This window comes from Lathamus discolor, chromosome 2 (assembly GCF_037157495.1).
Source record: "Lathamus discolor isolate bLatDis1 chromosome 2, bLatDis1.hap1, whole genome shotgun sequence".
NCBI lineage: Eukaryota > Metazoa > Chordata > Aves > Psittaciformes > Psittacidae > Lathamus > Lathamus discolor.
The window spans coordinates 67,632,264-67,653,983 of record NC_088885.1 but is presented as its reverse complement, the minus strand read 5'-3'; the positions used below and the strand labels follow the sequence as shown (position 1 = coordinate 67,653,983).

The 21,720-nt window shown below is 38.8% G+C and overlaps 1 protein-coding gene across 5 annotated transcripts; it reads right to left on the bottom strand.

Annotated features, from left to right (window-relative positions):
- Positions 1 to 621: 621 nt before the first annotated feature.
- On the bottom strand, positions 622 to 20,232 carry TBC1D7 (TBC1 domain family member 7). 5 transcript variants are annotated; one of them, XM_065667338.1, is made up of 8 exons: positions 20,150 to 20,232; positions 18,021 to 18,145; positions 17,285 to 17,365; positions 13,578 to 13,765; positions 11,277 to 11,414; positions 9,488 to 9,633; positions 1,718 to 1,847; positions 622 to 891 (listed from the first exon to the last, which is right to left on the bottom strand). In XM_065667338.1, the coding sequence occupies exons 2-8, from the start codon at positions 18,130 to 18,132 to the stop codon at positions 805 to 807; spliced, it is 882 nt and encodes a 293-aa protein (XP_065523410.1). In that variant the 5' UTR covers positions 18,133 to 18,145; positions 20,150 to 20,232; the 3' UTR covers positions 622 to 804. The 5 variants fall into 5 exon arrangements, with proteins under 5 accessions (XP_065523410.1, XP_065523409.1, XP_065523411.1 ...); XM_065667337.1 differs by lacking the exon at positions 20,150 to 20,232 and adding an exon at positions 19,902 to 20,139; XM_065667339.1 differs by lacking the exon at positions 20,150 to 20,232 and adding an exon at positions 19,902 to 20,139 and having other exon boundaries at positions 18,021 to 18,142.
- Between the last annotated feature and the right edge of the window lie 1,488 nt (positions 20,233 to 21,720).

The following is a 21,720-nucleotide window of genomic DNA, read 5'->3' as shown; positions in this document are numbered from 1 at the left end:
AATCTAAACCAAACAAGAATCAAATTACAACCTTCAGCTAAGCGTTCAACAGAGGCATTGTTTAATACTGGACTGTAATTCAGAACTATATCTACTCGTCCCACTGATTTTCTCCATACCTGCCCAAAGCAACATTTTGGGACAAAACAGATCCACTATTCTACAGCATCTTACCTGAAGAACAAAGGAGGACGTACAGCCATAGAAAGCTGGCTGACAAACAAGAAGAAAGTATTTTAAGTCACTTCAGAAAAGCATGTCACCCTGGATCACTGTGATGCCCTCTACCTCAAACTTGTGATGCCTCTTCTTGAACATTTACCTGAAATTTTACGATAGTAATAGAGTACAGTTACATTTCTAGCAAAGGCATGCTTATTCACCAATGAGCTCCAGCACACTAACGTTTAATAAATTCACCTTATAACACCTCCAAGTACTAACTAGTTATATCAAGCATAAACTGGCATACAAAAACATTTTTAAATTACAAGTCTATCTACCTTGCTTCAAGAGTCACATTTACTTCCCCAAAAGGCAGTGCGCAGACTGTGCAATCAGAACACTGTAGCTGGCTGGCCAGAAAACACTCTGGACATGATCACTCTGCCACTAGGTATCTTCATGCCATCTGTATTTATTGAAAAATATTTACATATTGATCACCATGCTATTAGCTACCTTAGTAGCATCTTTACATAAAAGAGGTAATGAAGAACATCACACTAGGAGAGGGGAAGAGTGGTGAAATGTCTTTTCAAATGTCTTTTTTTTTCCCCAAGCTGTCATAAGCAAAGAAAGTTCTCAGACTGAGTGTGCTGGAGTCCCACAGTGTGTGCGCCACAGATCAACAGCTTTGCTGACAATAGCATCAGTGTTATCTTGAGGAATCTACAAAAGATAGGGCAAAATGCCTTGTCAGAGTGCTTCATTTGGACTATTTTATTTAAAATACAGGTTTTAATTTCCAGTTCAGATTTTCTCTCATTATAAAAAAGAAGACTAAACTCGAATCCCATCTCCCCACCCTACCATGCCACCATCCCTAAGTCCTTCATGCACCATACTGCTTCCAGGTTTTAGACAAAAAACTTCTATTTACAAAAGGGTAAGGTGACCAGGCATCTCACACTTCAGACATCTCTAACCCAACATCAGGCAGAATTTGTGTTGACCATCCATGACCACAAACATGTCTAATCTAACTAACCTAGGTTACACTGGGATCCTACAGCCCTGCTGTGATGCTCATTACTACTCTCAGCAGGAAAGTTCAGGGTCATGTTCATGACCCCAACCTTACATCAACAGAAAACATACCCTGAGTCTATAGATTCACATTCAGACAAGGAGCAAAGAAAGTGCCAGAAACCAACACTCTAAGGAGCTTCTAGAAACAATAACCTAATCTCACCTGCGCTTACTTTCACAGGAAAGTCCTTTAGTATCACAAGGAATACTGCCAAATCTGTACAAACATGGATGACATTGCCAAAGCCTAAAAATCACTTCACTCTATGAAAGCCTTACTTCCAGACAGAAAAAACACTATTGTTCTCATGACTGCGCATTCTCTCTTCACCTTGGTACTACTATATTATTCTCAGTAAGCAATGGGATAGTATCCTGTGGTATGTTTTAAACATGCAAATGACTAAGGATGAAAGACATGTTTATAAACCGTAAAAGGTAATGCGAAGCACAACAGAGTACTTACATTTTCCAAAAACTGTGTGATCTTTTCTGCAGTATTCAGTGCTATTATCTTCATTTTAAAGGTTAGTAATATCTCCACAGCAACGAAAACAAGAATCTTGCAGGACCCACTTATAACTTTGTCCCAAACTCTACGAAAAAGAAAAATGAAAAGGAATCACCAAACATTATGTAGTGCTTATCTGCTTATTTATCTGCTAGAACAGTCTTCGCATAATCACCTTTTTCCAGACTTTTTCTCTGAATAACAGTAACGTACTGAATTACTCCACTCAAGGTAAACAAAAGACATTTTATCAACTCCTACATCTGTACAGAGCAGAGTGATAGCACACAATAACGTACTGATATGGTGTGGTCTTGTTTAGAAATGGGACTGTTTACAAGCTCGAATATGGAAAGCAAATCTTGTTTTAATAGCCTGAACTGTGACAACAGTTCTACAGCATATGATATAGGTGTGAATTTTTCCTAGTGCAAGAAGAAAACAAGCTTTATTACCATGCCTAATAAAGACACTCTTCAGACAGCTAAGTAGCTGCGAATTCAGAAAGATGTAATGCTTAGCAACTACATCTCAAGAATCTAAGTATTCCAGGTCACTGCTGTATGAGAGGCAGATATGATACATCAGCAGGATACAAGCCGTGATGTTGACATTAGACAGGAAGAACAACTATTAAGTCTTTTAATCCATCCCACTGTGTGCACAGACTCTCTTGGAATTACCTAAGCATTCCTACCACTTGTAGGAAACTGTCCCTGGATCTCACAATTTTAACAAAAGCTGAAGGGCAGGCCTCCAAAGGCTGCAAGCACTTTAGCAACAGAACTTCGATGAATATTAAAAGGGATCCTCACTACTAAACAGCCTGCAACAATCTGAAATCATCCTTCATCTAGCAGCTTTATCTCAGTCCCAACTCAACAGACTCGGGATGAAAGATTATCCAAAACCAGTGTGAAACCATCTGTCAGATGGCAGCTTTTATGAGTTTGCTTTATTTTTAGTTCTTGAATTTTAAGAGCTGTGTCAGAAAGACTTTCTGAGGATTACTGTTCTTGCTCCCCCTGGGCACTTGTTAACAGTATTTCTCCTTCCAAATAAAACCATGGAGGACAAAGATCACATACTATCCTCCATAATCTCTGAATACAGTAACATTAACTGGAAAACATCTTTTGCAGCCAACCTATAAACTTGGATCTATGGGTGTGTTTCTTCCAAAGACAGGTCAACTTTTATATGACCTTTTCTCTCAGAACTTGCCCTTCAGTCTTGAGTGCCAGGAGAACACAATGCAGGCATAACATGAACTCTAACAGCTGAACTAAAGAGTAGGTGTCACACCTTTAAATGAGCTAAGAAGTGAGACTCCAACAAAGAGCTATTAAAATGATTAAGGGACTGAAATATTTCTCTTAGGAAAAGCTGAGAGAGCTGGGGCTGTTCAGCCTGAAGGATAGAAGGCTCAGGGGGGAACTCATCAATGTGTATAAATACATGAAGGGAGAGTGAAAAAAGGATGGAGCCAGGCTCTCCTTAGTGGTGCCCAGTGACAGGACCAGAAGGACAAACTGAAACACAAGAGGTTCTCTCTGAACATCAGGAAACACTTTTTCACTGTGATGGTGACCAAGCACTGGCACAGGCTGCCCAGGGAGGTGGTGGAGTCTCCCTCCCTGGAGACATTCAGAAGCTGTCTAGACATGGTCCAGGGCAACTGGCTGCTTGAGCAGCGGGGCTGGAAGGACCAGATGACATCCAGAGGTCCCTGCCAACCCCACCCTTTGTGTGATTTTTTTGTGAAAAGCTTTTGTAACTCCTAATGCCAAATACTTGCTGCTCTTACACTGTGCTTATTTTTCACACTGTACCTCAAGTCAATTCTCGGTCAGTTTCTTAACCTTCTATTCGTATAATTCTTTTGACACTATATTCATCACCTCTTCATTCTTAAAAAAAAAAAAAAAAAAAACCACACCAAAACAACAGATCAGAATTTAACTTATAATGAAGAAATGAGGAAAGAAATATGTCAAATCCTCAAGACTACTCTTAAAAAATAAAAAAAAGGAAACAAACAAAAGCCATACACAGACAGATGGGTAAAAAGGTACTGCCTATTTCTTTCCCCTTTACAATTCAGTCTTAATTCCCTGTCTCACTATGATTAAAAAAAATTAAAAGAATTCCAATGTGGGCAGGAACAATTAATAATTCCATTTAAAATCTTACTGCTTCCTTTGTGATTCAAGCATTGAGGCCGAATGTTCACTGTAAATATCCCACTGGTGTTGAAGTCGGGTCTACAAGCTTTAAGCAAGGCTATGAGAAAACTGATATCACATTCCTGTTCCACACTTTACAGGTCAACCCTGTTTACTTCTAATGCATTTTCCTTCACAGACGTATCTGTTTACCATCCAAGAGCAGCTCCCCAAGCATCTCGCAGCCATCAGAACTGTAAGTTATGAATGACAATAGAGAGCAGCAGACCTCAAAAACAGCAAAAAAATGTAAAGTTCATACTGAAGTTCAGGCTAATCCGAAAACAAATTTACTAATCCTAATACACAACACCCAGCCTTCTTTCATTATTTTGCTTCCAAGTCTCCTGAATCTCCATAATTATATTACAGCAGGTTACATTTCACGCTCAGAAAACACTCTAATGTTTTCCTGCACTATTTAGTCTGATTCCAGAACAAATGTTTTAACACTGGCAAAACAGATAATATCTAAATCATCAGTGTCTAACAAGTTTTGGAAGAGGGTGCATAGAAAAGTGGATGAGATGTCGGCACTAACCAGCTGTGTCCGCTGCAGTATTTTTCACTTTAACATTTCCAGCTATTGTTACTCCACCAGCAACAGCAATAGGGGAATGACTGTGACACTGCGATAAACAGAGCAGCACTCAGCACCTTGCTATCCCAACAGAGCCAGGAATGACAACATAAACTGTCAGCAAAGTGTTTAATTAGAGTAGAAAAAACCCATAGCAGTTCCAAGGAAACATGTATTTTGCTGATGCTATTCTAATACAGTAGCCTTTACACATTGTGTCTCTAGAGATGATAACCTATGTATTCTGCTTTCACTTTGTAAGTTAACAGCAAGCACTTAAGATCAAGTTCCCCGTCAGAGATAGCAACTTTTTACTCGATTTTTTTCATACTCCTGGAGATAGGGTAACTAGAACAGAAGTGTCATGCAACTGTGCCTACAGCCCTACTCAGGAATGATGAAAAAGAAAGCATGCAAAAAAATTCATTATAGTTTTTGTGACTATCATTCTTTGTGAAAGACAACAGTATTCAACTAACCACAGGAGCACTCTAGTAAGTATTTCTTGAACAGTAAAACAGTAACAACCTCAAGGAAAATTAAAGACAGGAAGCTATGAAGGTAAAGAGCATGCCAAGGATTATGCAAACGAACCAATGAAACCATTTACTTTTCACTGAGTTTTTTCTCTAGACAAGATACAACTTACTCCCAAGGCAGTTCCTGAGGCTCCTCAACCATGACTGTCAAGCAGTATGCAAAAAGCATCACCTCACTGCTGCTCACTCTTTTTCTTAGATATTATCATTAACCTCACATGTCACATATCACACCTCACATGCAGCCCCTAGGCTGCATGTAAACACTCTCAACCTTATTCCCTGGTTTTGCTCCTCCAGTCATCCAGAGACTGAGATTGTGAGGCAACTGAAAGGCAAATCAAACTAAGTTTCTCTATACTAGTCCACATGGACATTCTTATGTCCTCCCACTCTACAGTAAATCTAAGGCATTCTTCATATTTCTGTTGTTTCTACTAACAAATTACTTGCATTTTCATGACTAGATGCAATTTATGCAGCACACGGAGATGACAGATGTCAAACTCTAGAAACCATGCATTAACACATGACGTAGTGCCAGTTTGAAAGGCAGTCAAGAGATTTCAGAAGAACTACCAAATACTTTGCCACAAACAAGTTACCAGAGGCTAATAACCTAACACCACCCCACCAGCTACTACAGTCCTGCTAATGCCAAGTCTTCAGTGCAGAATGCAAACAATGTCAGTCAGGGGGAGGACACTCGATTGACAATGAGGCCATAAAAAATGCCTGGCTTACCAATATTTTATCTGCAAAGCCACACTACTACTGTTGTTGCTGGATCACCTGGGGTGACAGTGTGCTGGAATAAACTGGCAGACAAAGTGCCATTTTCCCCGTACAGCAGAAGCCACAGAAGGGACAATAAGCTTTAACAGCAGAGCTCTCTAGCTAAGGGCCTACAGAGCACCATTGGAAAGCTCTCCACACATGGAGCTTATTGAACAGATGACTAGATATATTGTTGCATAAATTGAGTAAATACAGCAATAGTGGGTAGAAAAACAAAGGGTGTGATCCAGTTCTCTCCCTGTTTCAGCAAAGAGTAAGCCTTTATTGCCTGTGCTACAGGCTAGTTCATGTTCCAGGAAGCACCTGCCTATATTCCAGGTGGGATACAGAGCCCTGAGGATACGGTGCCTTCAAAATGCCCACTCTGCTCCTTTCTTTTAAGTCTCTTTTACCATTGGTAAAAGTTTGTTAAGAAGCATGTTGCATAATATTTCAATGCAAATAAAGGGGCTGGCAAAGACACTGCCTAAGATCAAAGGAAAAGTTTCTACGTTAAACCTGTCTATATAAATTTTCAAAGTCCATTTAAATTAAACTGGTACATAAATTTTACCTATGTTATAACTAGAAGTGTGCTATAAACCAGTATTTATACTGAATGACAATGCCTGTCAGGAGTAAAGCTGGTATTATGCGACCTCATATCACCAGTATTGGATAAAATTTCTGCATAGCATATACAAATCTTATACACCTTAGAGAAAAAGAGAAAACCATGAAATTTAGATTTAGTTGCCTGGCAGAGATGCATGCAATTTATAAAAAGCAAGCAACATCTCTAAGAAATACAGCGCTAAATCATAAATTAAATCACGTAAGATTGAGCTCTGATCATCTCTCACTTGACAAAAAGGAAGTAAAACCCAGAGAACTGGAGACCTGCTTTTAATTCTCAGCAGTTCCAACGCTGGCATTTGGATACATTTCAGATAAGCATTTGGGCTTCTAGATTCTAATCCAAACTGAAGCAATCCAAGCATTAATTAAGTTCATCTGTCACATGTTACCCATGAAGTATGTTATTTCCTTAGCAAATGAGGCTGTTATGATTACAACTGAATAATGGAGAAACCTAAACTGGCAATAAAAAGTGCACCTTTGTCATGTTCCCACAAGAACTGTTGGGGAAAGGGATTGCTGTGCCATTAGAAGCACTAACACTGAAATTTGGGTTTACTCCAGAGTGATACAAAAAGACAGTATTTTGACCTTTTCCACAAGGAAAAAAATGTATTAAAAAAAATTTCAGGTCATCAACATATTCTATTTCAGTAAGGTAAAACAGTATATAACAATGCTGAACAGCACACTAGCTACACAAACTATTTTGTAAAAATTAACTGATTCAAAATGACAGAAGTTTGAAAATAAAAGATTCTGACAAGATTAAGTATGAAATCAAAATTCATCCACATTTTTTCTTTTACACTACCAAGATGACACAGCTCCATAAAATGTTACATTTTCAACAGAATTTTTTTAAAAAAACCCAAATCATCCAAGAGCAAAACTGCTGTGATGCAAATTCCTCTTTCAGTTCAAGTTCTCAGCTCTGAGACCTAGTAGTAAAATTGAATCACATAAACTCTAAAGAAAACTATCTGCTAGAAGACATGTAAAGAGGTTCCTTATGCAGTAGTTTGCAAAGGCTATTTCAGATCACAGAAGCCTACAGAAGAAAAGGCCTGAAGAGGCTGGCAAGTCCCAGGTAGCGCAGTCGCTTCTACTGACAGTCGTTTAAGTTTTAAGGCACTAAGTTTCATATAAAGAAAGCATAATGAAACAAGGTCAATTATTACCTGCTGAAAGTAACCTATAAATGCAAATGTGAAATCAAGATACAGGCAAACCATATACGTTCAACTGCTTTTAAGGAAGTAACAAGCCTTTCATGCATGCTTACATAATTCTGCAACCATAAAAATAGTAGATGCTTTTACCCACCACATCACACACAAACACTACATAGAGGCACCTAATTTGCAGCATTACAGGTGCTTGATGAAAAACACCATGTAAAAATTACCATGCTGCGCAAAACACCTAAAGGTCTACTACCAAATCCTCCAGTTTTCATTCAGTTTTCTTTTTTTTTTCCTCTGAAACATATTCCTTGCCAAAACAGAACCTCAAAGACCATGGTATGACAAGACTAGAGAGCATGATTTCTAATGTCATAGCTTGTTCCTAAACCCCCCTTATTTTCATATGGGCAAATAAAACGTTTTTATTGAAACACCATAAAACGCTTCCTGCAGAGCATTTTACAGAGGTCTCTGTTTCCACGCTAGGTTCCTATACCAGCCACTGAAGTCCTGGATTAAAACTCCACTTGAACCTTGTTACTGCTCAAAATTTTCAGGCAGCTGAAAATGAAACCATTGTTTTCTTGGTGCCACCTACGGCTCAGCTACTAGCAACTCTAGTTAATGCAGAAAGGATACACTTCTCTATGTGTAGCTTGAATTTTCTGCTTTCCCAGAGTCCTCACACAGCAAAACTACAGAAATAATACAAGCTTCATTTCAAAAGCCCTTCCATAAAGATCCATACACAAGTATTTTCCTCTTTTAAATGCCCAGTAAGTTGCTAAGTGGCAGCCCACCCAACAACCTCTGCCTCAGTTTTAATGCTGAGCATGATGCCATCTGGTATGGAATATCCTTTGGGACAGTTGGGGCAGCTATCCAGGCTGTGTCCCCTACCAACTTATTGTGAGCCCACAGCCTGCTCGATGGTGGGGTGGTGTAAGGAGCAGAAAAGGCCTTGGCTCTGTGTAAGCGCTACTCAGCAACAACTAAAACATTTCCATGTGTTATCAACACTGTTTTCAGCACAAATCCAAAATACTACCCCATACCAGCTACTGTGAAGAAATAACTCTTTACCAGCCAATACCAGTACATATTCCCAAAATCTTTTTACTCTAATAATAATACAGTATCATACCCACTTCCCTAAGCAAGGATTTTGGTTAAAAAGCCTGAAAACCGACTACCATTCAGCTATCTATCACTAAAAGGGGATCTGTAGTTTTAAACCCTACGAGCCATTAAGTGCCTAACGGAATCAGACACTATATTTAACTCCATTCTTTTTTAATTTCAGTGCCAGAAACGATCACACAGAGATTATCTTGCATCAGTAACAAGTGGAATCAAATCCAATTTCATAATTTCCAAGTCAACAGTAAGCTCCATAATCTTACAAATAAATTAAGAAAAGCTCTTTGCCTGCTAGCGATGACAAAAACTTGTATTACTATACAAGGTTAATTAATTATTATACGGGTTAAAACTTAAACAGGGGAAGTTTAGACTGGATATATGGAAGAACTTCTTGCCTGTTAGGGTGGTGAGGCACTGGAATGGGTTGCCCAGGGAGGCTGTGAATGCTCCATCCCTGGTAGTGTTCAAGGACAGGCTGGCAAAGCCTTGGGTGAGATGGTTTAGTGTGAGGTGTCCCTGCCCATGGCAGGGGGGTTGGAACTAGGTGATCTTAAGGTCCTTTCCAACCCTAACTACTCTATGATTGTATGATTCTATAGTTACAAACAGAAACAAAAAAAAAAATGATCACTTGCCTCTGTAAACTGCACTCAGGTAAACAGCCTGCAAAACACTTTTTAAACCAAAGATCGTAAGGGAGTTTGCTCATGGCAGCACATGCTTTTAGATGCATCAGCAGTCGGTTATCTTCAATGTTCAAATACTGCTCCAGAATTTTTGGCTGTGAGAAGAATTGGAAAATTTTAGGTAACTCACATCAGAGTACCCTCCACAGTCAACATACACTGACAGACACAAAATGTCCCAAAAATTAAATCTCGTAAAATAATGTATTAAAATAATGAACTCGCATTGTTTTAACTACATACATCATGTTTCAAAATACATGATGACTTTTGCAAGTAGCTAATTAAATACTTCTTAACTAAACAACCAACCATATGTTCCTTAAATTGCTGACCATATGCAGTGCTCCCTAAGGCAATGAGGTGTTGAGACCTTAAGGCAATGCAGAGATCAAATGTGCACTAATTACTGCCATCTTCACAAGTAACATTGAGTTTCATTCACCTCGAACCTAATCGTAATTGTTTTAGCATACATAAAAAAAAAATCTGCACACAATGCAGCAAACCCCAAAAAATCAATTCTGAAAGTAAATCCCTGTGTAACATATTAAAAGCTGGACATTAATTTCTTGTTTAAAAATTCAAACTATTCAGAAGTATAAACATGCGGACAATTCTCCACATAAAAACATGAATAACTCATTTTGTTTAAATTTGAATCTAACACAATACACATTTTCATAAATTCAGAAGTACCTTCATGCTTTTTGCCATAATTAGGTAGACAGCTAATGACTTCACCTGTCAAAGGAAGAAAACGCTTCCTTTGTCCATATTCTAAAATCCAGCATCTTGGTACAATGTTTGTATTAGAACAAAAACTTAGGGAGGGAGGCAATTCACTCTTTCTTTGTACTGAAAGCACATACTTTTAAAATGCTCTATTGTCCTTTGAAAAGAATTATAGAAATGGGTATAGCTGAATGTATCACCTCCAGCAACAGGAAGTGGGTTTAAAAAGTATTTCTTTGTTCCAAAGAGTAACAAACAAAGGACATGCATAATTTTCTGCAACTAATTTTCATTCAGTGATTGCTAATGCATGGGTACTCTTATGTCAGTGATCACTGTTACCTCAAGTTTTTTATTTGTTAAGACAATTCGAAGAATTACAAAATAAGTATGCAAGTATGCATTTTCTTGACAACAAAATTTTAATTTTACAAATCATTAAGAAATAAGAGCATTTAAATGATCAGTGCCAGAAGAACTCTATTCTACTTTTCATTATAATTAAATTTGTAACACCCTAATTTTCTGAAGATCTTGTACCCTCCTCCATTTAAAAACAAAACAATTGTGCTTTGTCTATCATCCAATAATTAGCAGATGGATGCCAGAGATACAGCCTAAAAAGTAGTAGACAAGATGTTCCTAACTTTGTGATACTTTTAATTGCTTAAAATAAATTCTTAAGTGACCAATTTGTGAGAAATAGAATTCAACTACATACAAAGTAAGCTTTAGCTAACCTAAAAGTAAAATAAGATGTTATTGATGTAGCAAATAAAACCAATTTGTAACATTATGTTAGACAGTGTCCTACAGGACAGCACAATCACAATACAAAAAGCATTCCCATTTTCTCAAAACAGGTAGTGAAGAGAATTCAAAGGTGTCATCTCTGTTGCTCCAGTTGTCTCCACATGTTAATGCTTTCCACAACTGGCTCTCCTTGGAAAAAAAAACAAAAAAAACCAACAAAAAAACAGAAGAAGGCGATTTTTTTCCTTACCAGTTGTTGCAATGAATCTTTGTGCTTGCTGTTTAGCTGATTCACAAAGCAGCTGACAAGCCAATAGCATTCTATAGGATCCTCCACCATTTCCTCCATTGCTTTAGCAATAGCAAGAAACACTTCATCTTCAGGTTCCTGGAAAACAAAGCCAAAAAAGTGAACTACATATATGATTTAAATTATTTTTATTTTCCTTCTCCTTTCATTATGGTAACAGATACCTATTAATACAGTACAAGTCAAGACTTGCCTTGCTTTTAAAATCAGAACATACAACAGGAGTTTGGAACAACTCTGATTCAAAGGTCTCAAATGAGATAATATTACATCCTAACAAGGCAGCAATACTCTTACTTCTATACCCCATATTTTTATACTGCATAGCAGCAAAATCCTTCATCCTGTTCCTTGCTAGGGGCCAAGCAGGCCCCTCAAACACTTCTCTCACGGTTGTTACTGTAAAAAAATAATGCAGCCATGAGCTGTAAACCTACCTTCAAATTACAGAAAATCATTTGGTTTGAGATAAACATCTTCCTGAAGACAAGTATCTTTTCTAGGTGACGAGCGTCTTATTCCCCACAATACATGACCAGAAAAGCATGTAATGGGCACACCATCTTCTTTTCTCCTGAGAATATACTTTCCTAACAGAAGTATCAGCATGCCTAGAACACAGTTACTGGTATGACTGCACATAGGGTAAATGGAGTTGAACTGACTCTAAACCAGCAAGACCTCATGCCAACAGCTAGGTCAGGAAGTGGCTAAACTGGGAAGGTGCACAAGGCAAGTCTCTTAAATTTGCCCTGTTTCTTACAGTCTTCTTTATGCAGGCAGTAATGACCACATTAGGAGGCAGGGCAACAAGCCAGACAGATATCTGCAGTAGCATAGTACCACAAGTAGCAGTAAGCTACAGTAACACAGGCTTTTGCACAGATTACAACTCATGCAAAATGAGTGGATAGTCCAAATACTTCTGGGATATGCCTCTGCTACATGGACTGATGCAATACACACATACCCCTACTTAAACTCTCTTTTTACAGATGCACACAACATACTTAGCAGACTTCTGTGATTTCTTACTCAAACGTTTAAAATGTTGAGACCAATCCAACATCACCTTTATACTCCCTCTGCCTCCACAATAAAACATCTGCATTACTATCTAACAGTGACCTCCTGTAAGTTTAAGAGGACAGTGACTGAACTGAAAAGAGGCTGTCATAAAAGGAACAAATGCTTTCTGCAGCAAAACAAAAAAAGTTACAGGACTAATAACTGTGGATCTGCTGAAAACCATTTCCATGAAACCCCATAACAGGACTGATAGCAGCTAGTGCTATAGGATGCACTGACACCTGATCAGAAAGCAATGCTGCTCCAGAAGGGATGAATTTTCAGCGTACCAAGATAAAGGAAATTTCTGTATAGGAAACCTGCACGGCAGGATGGCCACATTCCCAGGTAATGCTAAAGGCAAGAAAACACTTTCCCTCTAATAAGAGAAAGCTGTACATAATCCTTCAAAGTCTTACTGAATTTTCCATGTTGACTTTGTTTAACGTTTTTTTTCCAACTTTAAAACCATGTGTCAGATTAACAAAGTTGGGCCATGGTTAAATTAACATTATATATAGGATAAAATTCACTTCAGAAAGTCCCATGGCTCCTTTCATCACCTGCTCTTTCATACAGGTTTATACACAAGATCCACACATTGCTTTCATCACCATACTACAGACTTACCATCAAACCATAGGTTTGTTTACCCTTATGTGAGTATTCTCTAAACTACCCAATACCTGACCTGACAGAAACCTGGATAAGTTCACCCTAACAGAAAAAGGAAGTCAGTACATTAAAGTCCAGATTTAAAACCAAATAATATACAATGTAATCTGCAATAAATTGCTGCTTGTGCTGGCTCTGAATTATCCTTGTTCCAGGACATTGAAGAATCTATGAGCTCTAGTAAGACTGTCATTTCCATTTTAGTACTATAAAGAAACTGTATGGTGCAAAGAGTAGAAAAGGCTTGAAAGCCTAACAGGCAAAATACACAAAAGAGATTTTAAGGCATAAAATTTTAAGTAAGTACACAGGGGAAGAAAAAGAGAATAGCACTTTGACTAAAATCCCTAATAATCCTTCGTAATTTCATACTAGTACTTGTCTGGTTTCCATTCACCTTACTTTGCCTATGTACATGCATTTGTGGGGGTACCTGCAGTTCAGTTTTTCACAGGTTTATAGTTTGAAGTTAAATAATACTATATTTAAAAGACTGACCACAGGAAAAGCCAGGTTTCGAGGCAGCTTTCCTGATTCCAGTTGATGTATGCGGAGGAAAACATCTACCTGTGGGGTAGAATCATTAATAAAACGAATTACACGGAGAGCATGGTGTATATCCCAGTACTGCTCCTTCCGGTACTTCATCACCAAAGCATGAGATTCATGGTGAGGAGGAATAATTCCTAAAAAACAAAACATAGAAAAAAGATAAGCAACTGTAAAGACAAAAAGCTGAGCACAAACTCCCTTTTCAAGAGATCTGCCTAAATTCAATTTCTATTACAACTCCAGCCTACAGAACTGTAGGACCCAGCACTGCAGTTTGTTTATAAACTTGGTCAAAGAATACAGGGAGAAAATTCTACCAAACTGGAAGTCAATGGACCAACAACGCACTTTAGCATTATATTTATAAAAAACAAATTTTATATGTCAACTGAGTATAGGCAAAAGCTACCCTTAGATTACTGCTTCTCAAGCTCTTCTACAAGGTTTTCAGAACACTAACTCTTTTGCATACCACAGCAATGCTCTGATAAGAAATGTCATGGTTGGGATAGATAAAAAAATAATTTGACTGGCTTATTCTCCTCCTCCAACAACCTGTATCTTTAAATTGTGAATCTTGTTTATATCCATCAGTTTTTAATACATTAACATAATATATCCAGATATATTTTTATATATTTGTTTTGAAAACAAAGTCAGCACAGTGATTTTTATATACATTAGCTGTGCTACACTTTGTCTGAGATGACCAGAGAATATACACATGCACACAAATATACTGCACATTCCAGTATTATCCAATTTACTGTTAGATCTCGCCAGAAAATCCTATACTCACTCTATCAAAGATTAATCCTCTCTAAAACAAGATTTAGAAGCAAAGTCAATCACATAGGTTGAAGCAAATACAGATTAAAATTTAAGAATATAATGCAAATACTTTGCAAGGTAATATTCCATACTTTCTTAGCACAACACTAATATATTTCTAGTTTCCTAGGAGGATAAAAAAAAGGCAGTTGACAGGAAGTATCCAAGTAGAGAGGCGGAAAAAAATAAACTGTCTATGACTTCCAGAAGAGATGCTCAATATTTCACTTGATCCTTCTTCTTGCTAAAGACTCAATCTTGCCATTCAGTTATGTTCAAACTGTCACAGGTTTCAACAGAAATAAGATCTTACATACACTAAAGAAAAAAATGCCACTTGCAGTGGAGCAGAATTCTTCCTGTTTTAGACAGCCATGAGAACAAAGTACTCTTCAAAAATCAGTTCTGAAACAGGCCACCTGCTGCTTTTATTTCTCATTGGAAGAAAAAAGTATTTCTGCCAAGTGTTAAACCAGGAAATGGCTGAGTTTTAGTAATATGCACATCTGACAGAAAATCATCTTTTATTTTCCAACTGCAAACCTGTCTGCATTTCAAAAGCTGGAACAAAACAAGGTATTTTTCATGTTATGCAAAAACAGAGTCAACATCACAACTTTGTATGTACACACCACCAACTGCTTTCCTCAAATACAGAAAACTACCTTAGGCAGACAGACAATATGCTTAAACAATTCAGAGATGTCTAGAAACCACCAGGAGTGATACTAAACAGGAAGTTAACAGAGACATCATTGACATACTATGTATCCTGGGACAGCACCAAGCTTTGTTTTGTGAGATAATTTTGCTCACAGAATTCCTTTTGTTAAATTATTAACATTATTTAGTGGAGATGTAATGCCTCCCACCAGAAATGGGACTGGGCTGTTGTTCCAGTCATCTAGGGAGAGATATTTTGTACTTCCCTTCTGAATACAAGCTTTTCTAACAAGCGTTAACACTGAGATCCATCATAAGAGAAGTCTTGGTATTTCTGTTCACCTCAGGAGTATACAGAATGACCATATGCATATTTGAAACAAATCACCCTGGGTTTAAAATACAAAATTCTTTTAAAAAAATCAATACAATTTTTCATACAGTTAACTCAGAAGGTATGGTACCATACAAATCAGAAATCACCCTATCTAAAACAGTCAAAGACCACTGACTGCTACAATTTTGCTAAGAGACTGTATTATACTACTATAATTTTGGCTGAAGGATCTTCTACTGAGTCACTTGTCCAAGCTTCCTACGCCGTATTACCTACTATTAATATTTTAAAGGATGCAGACTACTTAACTAGTGCCTAGAGTACAAGAATCTTTTTCACCCTAAAATTAGTACTTTAATGGCAGAGGCTTTTATCAAGCCTCCGTTACAGTTAGTTCAACAATCAATGCCAAGAACTTCAAGTTTTATAATTAGATCTTGCCCCTTCTGCACACTGTTCATTTACTACCTCTCCCCAAAAGAGACTTAAAAATTCAAATAATCAGGAATATGAAGCTACAATTTTTAAACTGTATTAAACTGGAGGGGAAAAACAGAAGGGAGAAAAAGATTGTTTACAACTCGGCTAACATTTGCTAATGCGTTATTTGAAACTCCAATCACTGTAGTGGAACTGGGAGACCTAAAAGGGATACAGTATTTATTTGAACACTGTTCAAGGCACAGCCTAAGATTAATAAACATCCTAAAGCTGATAAAAACTGTTTTGTAAAATACTTATTATGAAACCACCAGTCTTTCCAACTTCGACTCACATGCCAAAATCTTGTTATAGGAGATATATATGGGAGCTGCATCGCATATTCTGGAAAGCCAAAGGACAAAGAAGTAGAACAGTTCACAGACAGCAAAAGACAGCAGCTTCCAAGCCAATCTGCAAACTGATGCTGCTGGACTCTCCCTGATGAAACAACATTTTGCATAATCAGCACCCTTTCTATCAGTACAGCCCTGGTAATACAAGACATGGCAGCCACACTCAAGCTTTTCAAAAGTGGCACAACACTTCACCACCAACGGTACTGTAAACTACATTTCTCTTCCAGAAATTCAGTCAGATGCTGTTCCTTCACACTCAGTCTGACAGTGTTTCTCTAAATGCAGCAAACTCTTAGGGAAACTCTCTAGATACCTCTCCTGTCTCCAAGCAACACAACCTCGCATCTCATAAACCCAACACTCTTGACCAGTTACTGTAAACTCATTAGTACTTTTGAGTTAGTCATCTAACTAATGCACTTAAAGGACGACAGAATCTATTTATGGGCTTTTCAATGCTTTCAGGGGGATACCGTAATTTAATCTCTTGCCTCGTAACTTCTTCAATTTCAAGTACAATTTAAAGCCAGAATCAAACCCAGAAGATTTTTCAGAACACAAAGTTTCTCTTTAGAATAAACATCCATTCCATACCTTGCCCAGTTTTTCTAAGTTCAATCACACCTTTACTTCAACTTCCTCATCTGTTATTTTAGGAACAGATCCGAGTATCTTATCAGGTATCAGCAGCTTACTATAATCCTTTCAAATCCATCTTATAAATTTGCTGAGATGGTGCTCCAAAGTTAAATACAGAAATACACTCTCCTAGGTATACTTCAGCAAAAGTTCTCAGAAACCACACACGGAATATTGTTTTATAACTGCCACTGGACATCCTAGGGAGACACAAAATAGACTAACTATGTATCAGTAGGTATGGTAAGATAGAATTATCTGTATCATTAATTCTCCAAAGGAAAAATAATACACTTTCCTATATACTCATTTCTACAGAGTATCACAGACGTTGTACTTCATACCTAAAAGCACCTTCCACACCAGTATACGATACATGGATGGTAGAGGAAACCTTTGACTAAATGTGCAAAGCTTCTCAATATCTGTAAAGATATAAAGAGGAAAAAAAATTACGTTAAATTTAAATGTCATTTATAAATCAGTTTGAGTGTCTGATCTACCTAAGCATGACAAATCCTTTGCCGCAGATGGAAATCCCCATTTTCCTCATATATTATCAGCAAACACTTTCACTACTTCAAGTGAGAGCAGAATGTGTCCTATAAACTGCAACAATCTTGAAAAATATAAGAATTGGCTTGATTTACAATAAGACTACCCTAGGGTTCACTAGGAACAAACTACCATTTTTACAGACATTTTGTAAATCATGTTGTTATTTCAAAACAATTAAGGGCTTCGTTAAAAGAACATTTAACTTTCTGTTCTGTTAGAGATGTGGCACTCCTCAGGGACCAACACTAATAATGAAGTCTTCATTGTTTTGAGGTTAGATGGAGTTAACAGCATGAGACAAAACATTCTCAGATTAAAATTGCTTTTATTAAAAAACTTTTAGTTTCTTGGGCACAGAATGAGAGGAGGGGGAAAAAAAAAAAAAACAACAAGGAGACACAAGTCTTTAATAGTTTTTAAAAACCATTTTAGTTCTAAGCACAGCAGCTAAACATTTTCTGTTACTCCGTCCCCATCGCCAAATCCCCAAAGCAAATAGAGGAAACAGTGAAATCAACTTGCCCAATCGGTCATCTTTTAACAGAATTTCCAGTGACTTCTTTTCTTCAACTCCACGAAACCCCACTTTTTCATAATACACTGAGCGAAAGTTTCTCTGAGAGTCGTCAGCCATGATTTGTTTCCTTCTGGAGAAACAGTAATTCCCCCTTAAGACTTACAAGAATACACTCCTATTGTGTTAAGGTCAAGTACTTTTGCACACTGATAAAAGCTGACTGCCTCTGTCACTATTGTATTAATAAGCACTACAGAACATGAAATTCGAAGATTTTTGTCATCGTATGTTAAACAATCATTAAAATAACTGAATCTAAAAAAGGTCTAAAGATAATACAATTTCCACATGAAACACAGGGATTTTTAAAAGCCTTTATTCCTGCGATAAATTATACTGCTTTTTAAAAAGTTAAAAAAAAAACCAACACACACAAAAAAAATAAACCAACAAAAACTGGAGAGACACACAGTCTTTTATGTGATATCGTGTATTTCACAATCAATATAAAAAAATACAGCTAAGAGTCTGACAAAATTTTGGCTACAGAAGCCTTAAACAAGTACAACTGTTACCCAGCTTTCACACTCACCAAACAAGGTAACCAGAAGCAAGGACAAGCTGATGTTTGCCACAGCACCACAGAGATGCCAGGAAAGAATAAGCCTAGGTATGTAAGTTTGTTCTTAAGTTGCAGATTTGAATTAAATGTTCATGTTGTCATCATGTGCTGTAACAGCCACAGTCTTGACAGTGTTTTCAGTCCAGTACAAAAAAGAAATAAATGTCTCATCCTACACTGGAAACAATGGTAAATTGTAAGTACTCTGTGTTTCATAACAAATGTAATTGATAATTCAGGTCCACCTTCTAAATATCAATACTTTCCTCTGCAGGCTTGCAAATATAGGGAAGTTCTGGCTTGTAATTCAAAAGACTAAAGCAAAAAAAAAAAAATCTTAACTTTTATGTCCAGTGACAGCAACAAGATTTGGAGAAAAATAATTTGGTTTAAGTGAGGAGCAATGGGTGAATGATGCATTGAAAAGCTTTTCTTCTTAAAGTCTTCTTTCCCTTGCTAAATCAAAGCACACATCAGGAGCGGAGAATTTGCATATATAAGCAAAAGCCACAGTTCTGCACATATTTATATCTGTATACCCACTAGGCCTACCTGTGTTTCAAATTGAGTCCAAATACTGAATTAATGCTGAGATAGATCATATACCATCTCAAAACCACAAGAAACAAGATTTGCAACACAGTCCAGTTGTGCACCATGCTCATGAGAACAATGGTGATGTTCGTCTATTGTGCATTTAAGGGTCCAGTGGTCACAGTGATCACTACATATATTGCAGCCTCGTCTAAAACCAACTTCTGATGCTACAGACACTTAACTATCTGAAATGTTTTAAACCTGAATTTAATATATTTAGAAAACATTTAGCCTCTACAACCTGTAGAAAGCTAACAGTAACCACAACGCAGAAATAGTACGTATCATTTGAACAGTAACAACATGATCTGTAAAAAAGGAATGCTATTTTAATAACTTTAAACTACGACTACACCAGCAGTACATCTTATTTACTGTTTCCTTCTTCCCTCCCTCCAAATTCAGGATATATATTTCATGCTAGCTAAAAATCAGTGCTCCAGTCTCTGCATGTATCATCAACAAACTGGAAAAAGGGGGAAGTAAATCCCTCACCAGCTCACTGGAAATGCTCCGTACAAGAGCACAGTGAACTCATCCTGTCTTAAAAGATTAATGCATTCTCTGCCTCAAGAGCACTTTTAATCACATTATTAAACTTCACGACAGGTGATTTTAACAACAATGAAACAGAAATACCCTTCTGCCCGTTTAGAGACGGCCCTACCTTGCACAGACCAAGCTAAACTCTGGCCGCACTCCTGCAGGCCGAGCAGGACCGCGGGCACGACCGACCGGAGGGCGGCAGCGGCGGGCCTCGTTTACCCCTACCCGGCCCTACCAGCGGCCTCGCCACCGTCCCGGCCTTTGGGGCTGCAACACCCGGTCACCGCCACCCCGGGGAGCTAACGGCACCGCGAGCCCCTGAGGAAGGGCCGAGGCCGGTAACCCTCCCTCCCACCCCACAGCACCTACAGCAACTGGCTACGGCCCTGCGGCCCTGCGGCGAGGCCACTGCCGCGGACCGGACCGGGCGGGGCGGGGAGCGGCGCGAGCTGGGCGCATGCGCACGCCGCGTCCCGCCCCGGCAGCCATGGCGTGGCCGGGGCTGGGGGCTGTGTGCGCCTGACGGTGCCGCCGCGTGCTTAACGGAGCTGGCGGGCGCGCGGGGCCGCCTCGGTGAGGGATTGCCCTCCTCGCCCCTGCACGGCTTTCACGGGGCAGCTGCGGGTGCGCGGAGGGGTCCCACAGCCACTTAAATGGCCCCTTGAAGCCTCTAAATGGCTTCGGGCTGAAAGAGGGGAGGTTTAGGTATCCGGAAGACATCCCTCACTGTGAGGGTGCTGAGGCACTGGCACAGCTCACCCAGAGAAACTGTGGCTGCCCCATCCCTGGCAGTGTTAAAGTCTGTGTTTGAGCAACCTGGTCTAGTGGGAGATGTCCCTGACCACGGAAGGGTGTTGGGACTGGATGAGCTTTAAGGTCCCTTCCAACCCAAACCGTGCTGTGCTGCCATGGCACCTCTGTCTCAAGGTGACACCAGAGACTTGGGCATTTTGACAGAGCAAGCTGTTCCCGGTATGGAATTATATAGACAAGTGATCCAGAAAGTGCAGTGCTGCACAAGACCCACCAATAATGCTTGTCAATAAGAGAGTAATTCCTTCCCTTAACACTGGGGCCACGAAGAATAGCAAAGAATTGTATAGCCTGTACCATATTATTTACTGTAATTGGTATGCTTAGCATTTTGGCCCATCCACTGTGACTTTTTACTTAGAACAATCTCTAGGAAGCTAAATGCGTTTTCCAAACCCAAGATGTACACTGGCGCATGTAAGCAAAATACTTGGTGCTAAAACTGCCACCCCTCAAAACCAATAAGCGACCTAGATCTCGCTGTTGGAAGCCAACATTCAAAAATCAACCTGTGCTGCCAAAACCATGCGATGTCAAAGTAATAGTGTGGGTTCATACGTGGATGGAGTTTGGGTTGGTTTGGGTTTTTTTAGTTGTTAGTGAGGTTTTTATTCACATGTGTGAGATCTTGCCAGCCTTTAACCATACAATTGCAAGCACCAGGCAGCTGCTTTTAGTAAGAGCTGAGTTTTCAGCACACAGCCCCCCTTACAGGAGCAGAAACTTGCACAAACCCCACCAGGCATCTGACTTAGCAACACCAGGACTTCAAAGTACTAGAGCCCTCCAAGACAGCATCTTAGGTTAAGTGCTGTATTTTCAAATGCATAGAACATTCCCATTATTTTAATCTTGCCCAACACTTTTGAAATGCCAAAGCACACTGTTGTAGAAGGGGCAGGCTTTTGTTAAACCTGGTTCACACAGGAGTGTTTTTGTTGAGTCAGTGCAAAGCCTAGCAAAAACGTTTCTTGAAGTAATTCTGTACAGCAGCAGGTGGCAGGCTGGGGCCATTTTTGGTCATTTTTGGCTTCTTGAACTCAAATACACCTTTTGTATCGATAGATGGCACTTGTCTCTGGGTAAGATCTGCTTGGTGCTGTTGGAAGCTCACCGGTATCACAAGG

Bases quoted from the DNA above. Each gene is read 5' to 3' on its own strand.
- TBC1D7 (XM_065667335.1), bottom strand. From the start codon at position 19,302: ATGAGCATGGTGCACAACTGGACTGTGTTGCAAATCTTGTTTCTTGTG. The intron at 1,848-9,487 runs GCAAGTGATCAT...TCTTTTTCGTAG, and splicing joins CCTGAGTGCAGTTTACAGAG to AGTTTGGGACAAAGTTATAA. The intron at 892-1,717 runs GTAAGTACTCTG...TATCTTTTGTAG, and splicing joins TCACACAGTTTTTGGAAAAT to ATTCCTCAAGATAACACTGA.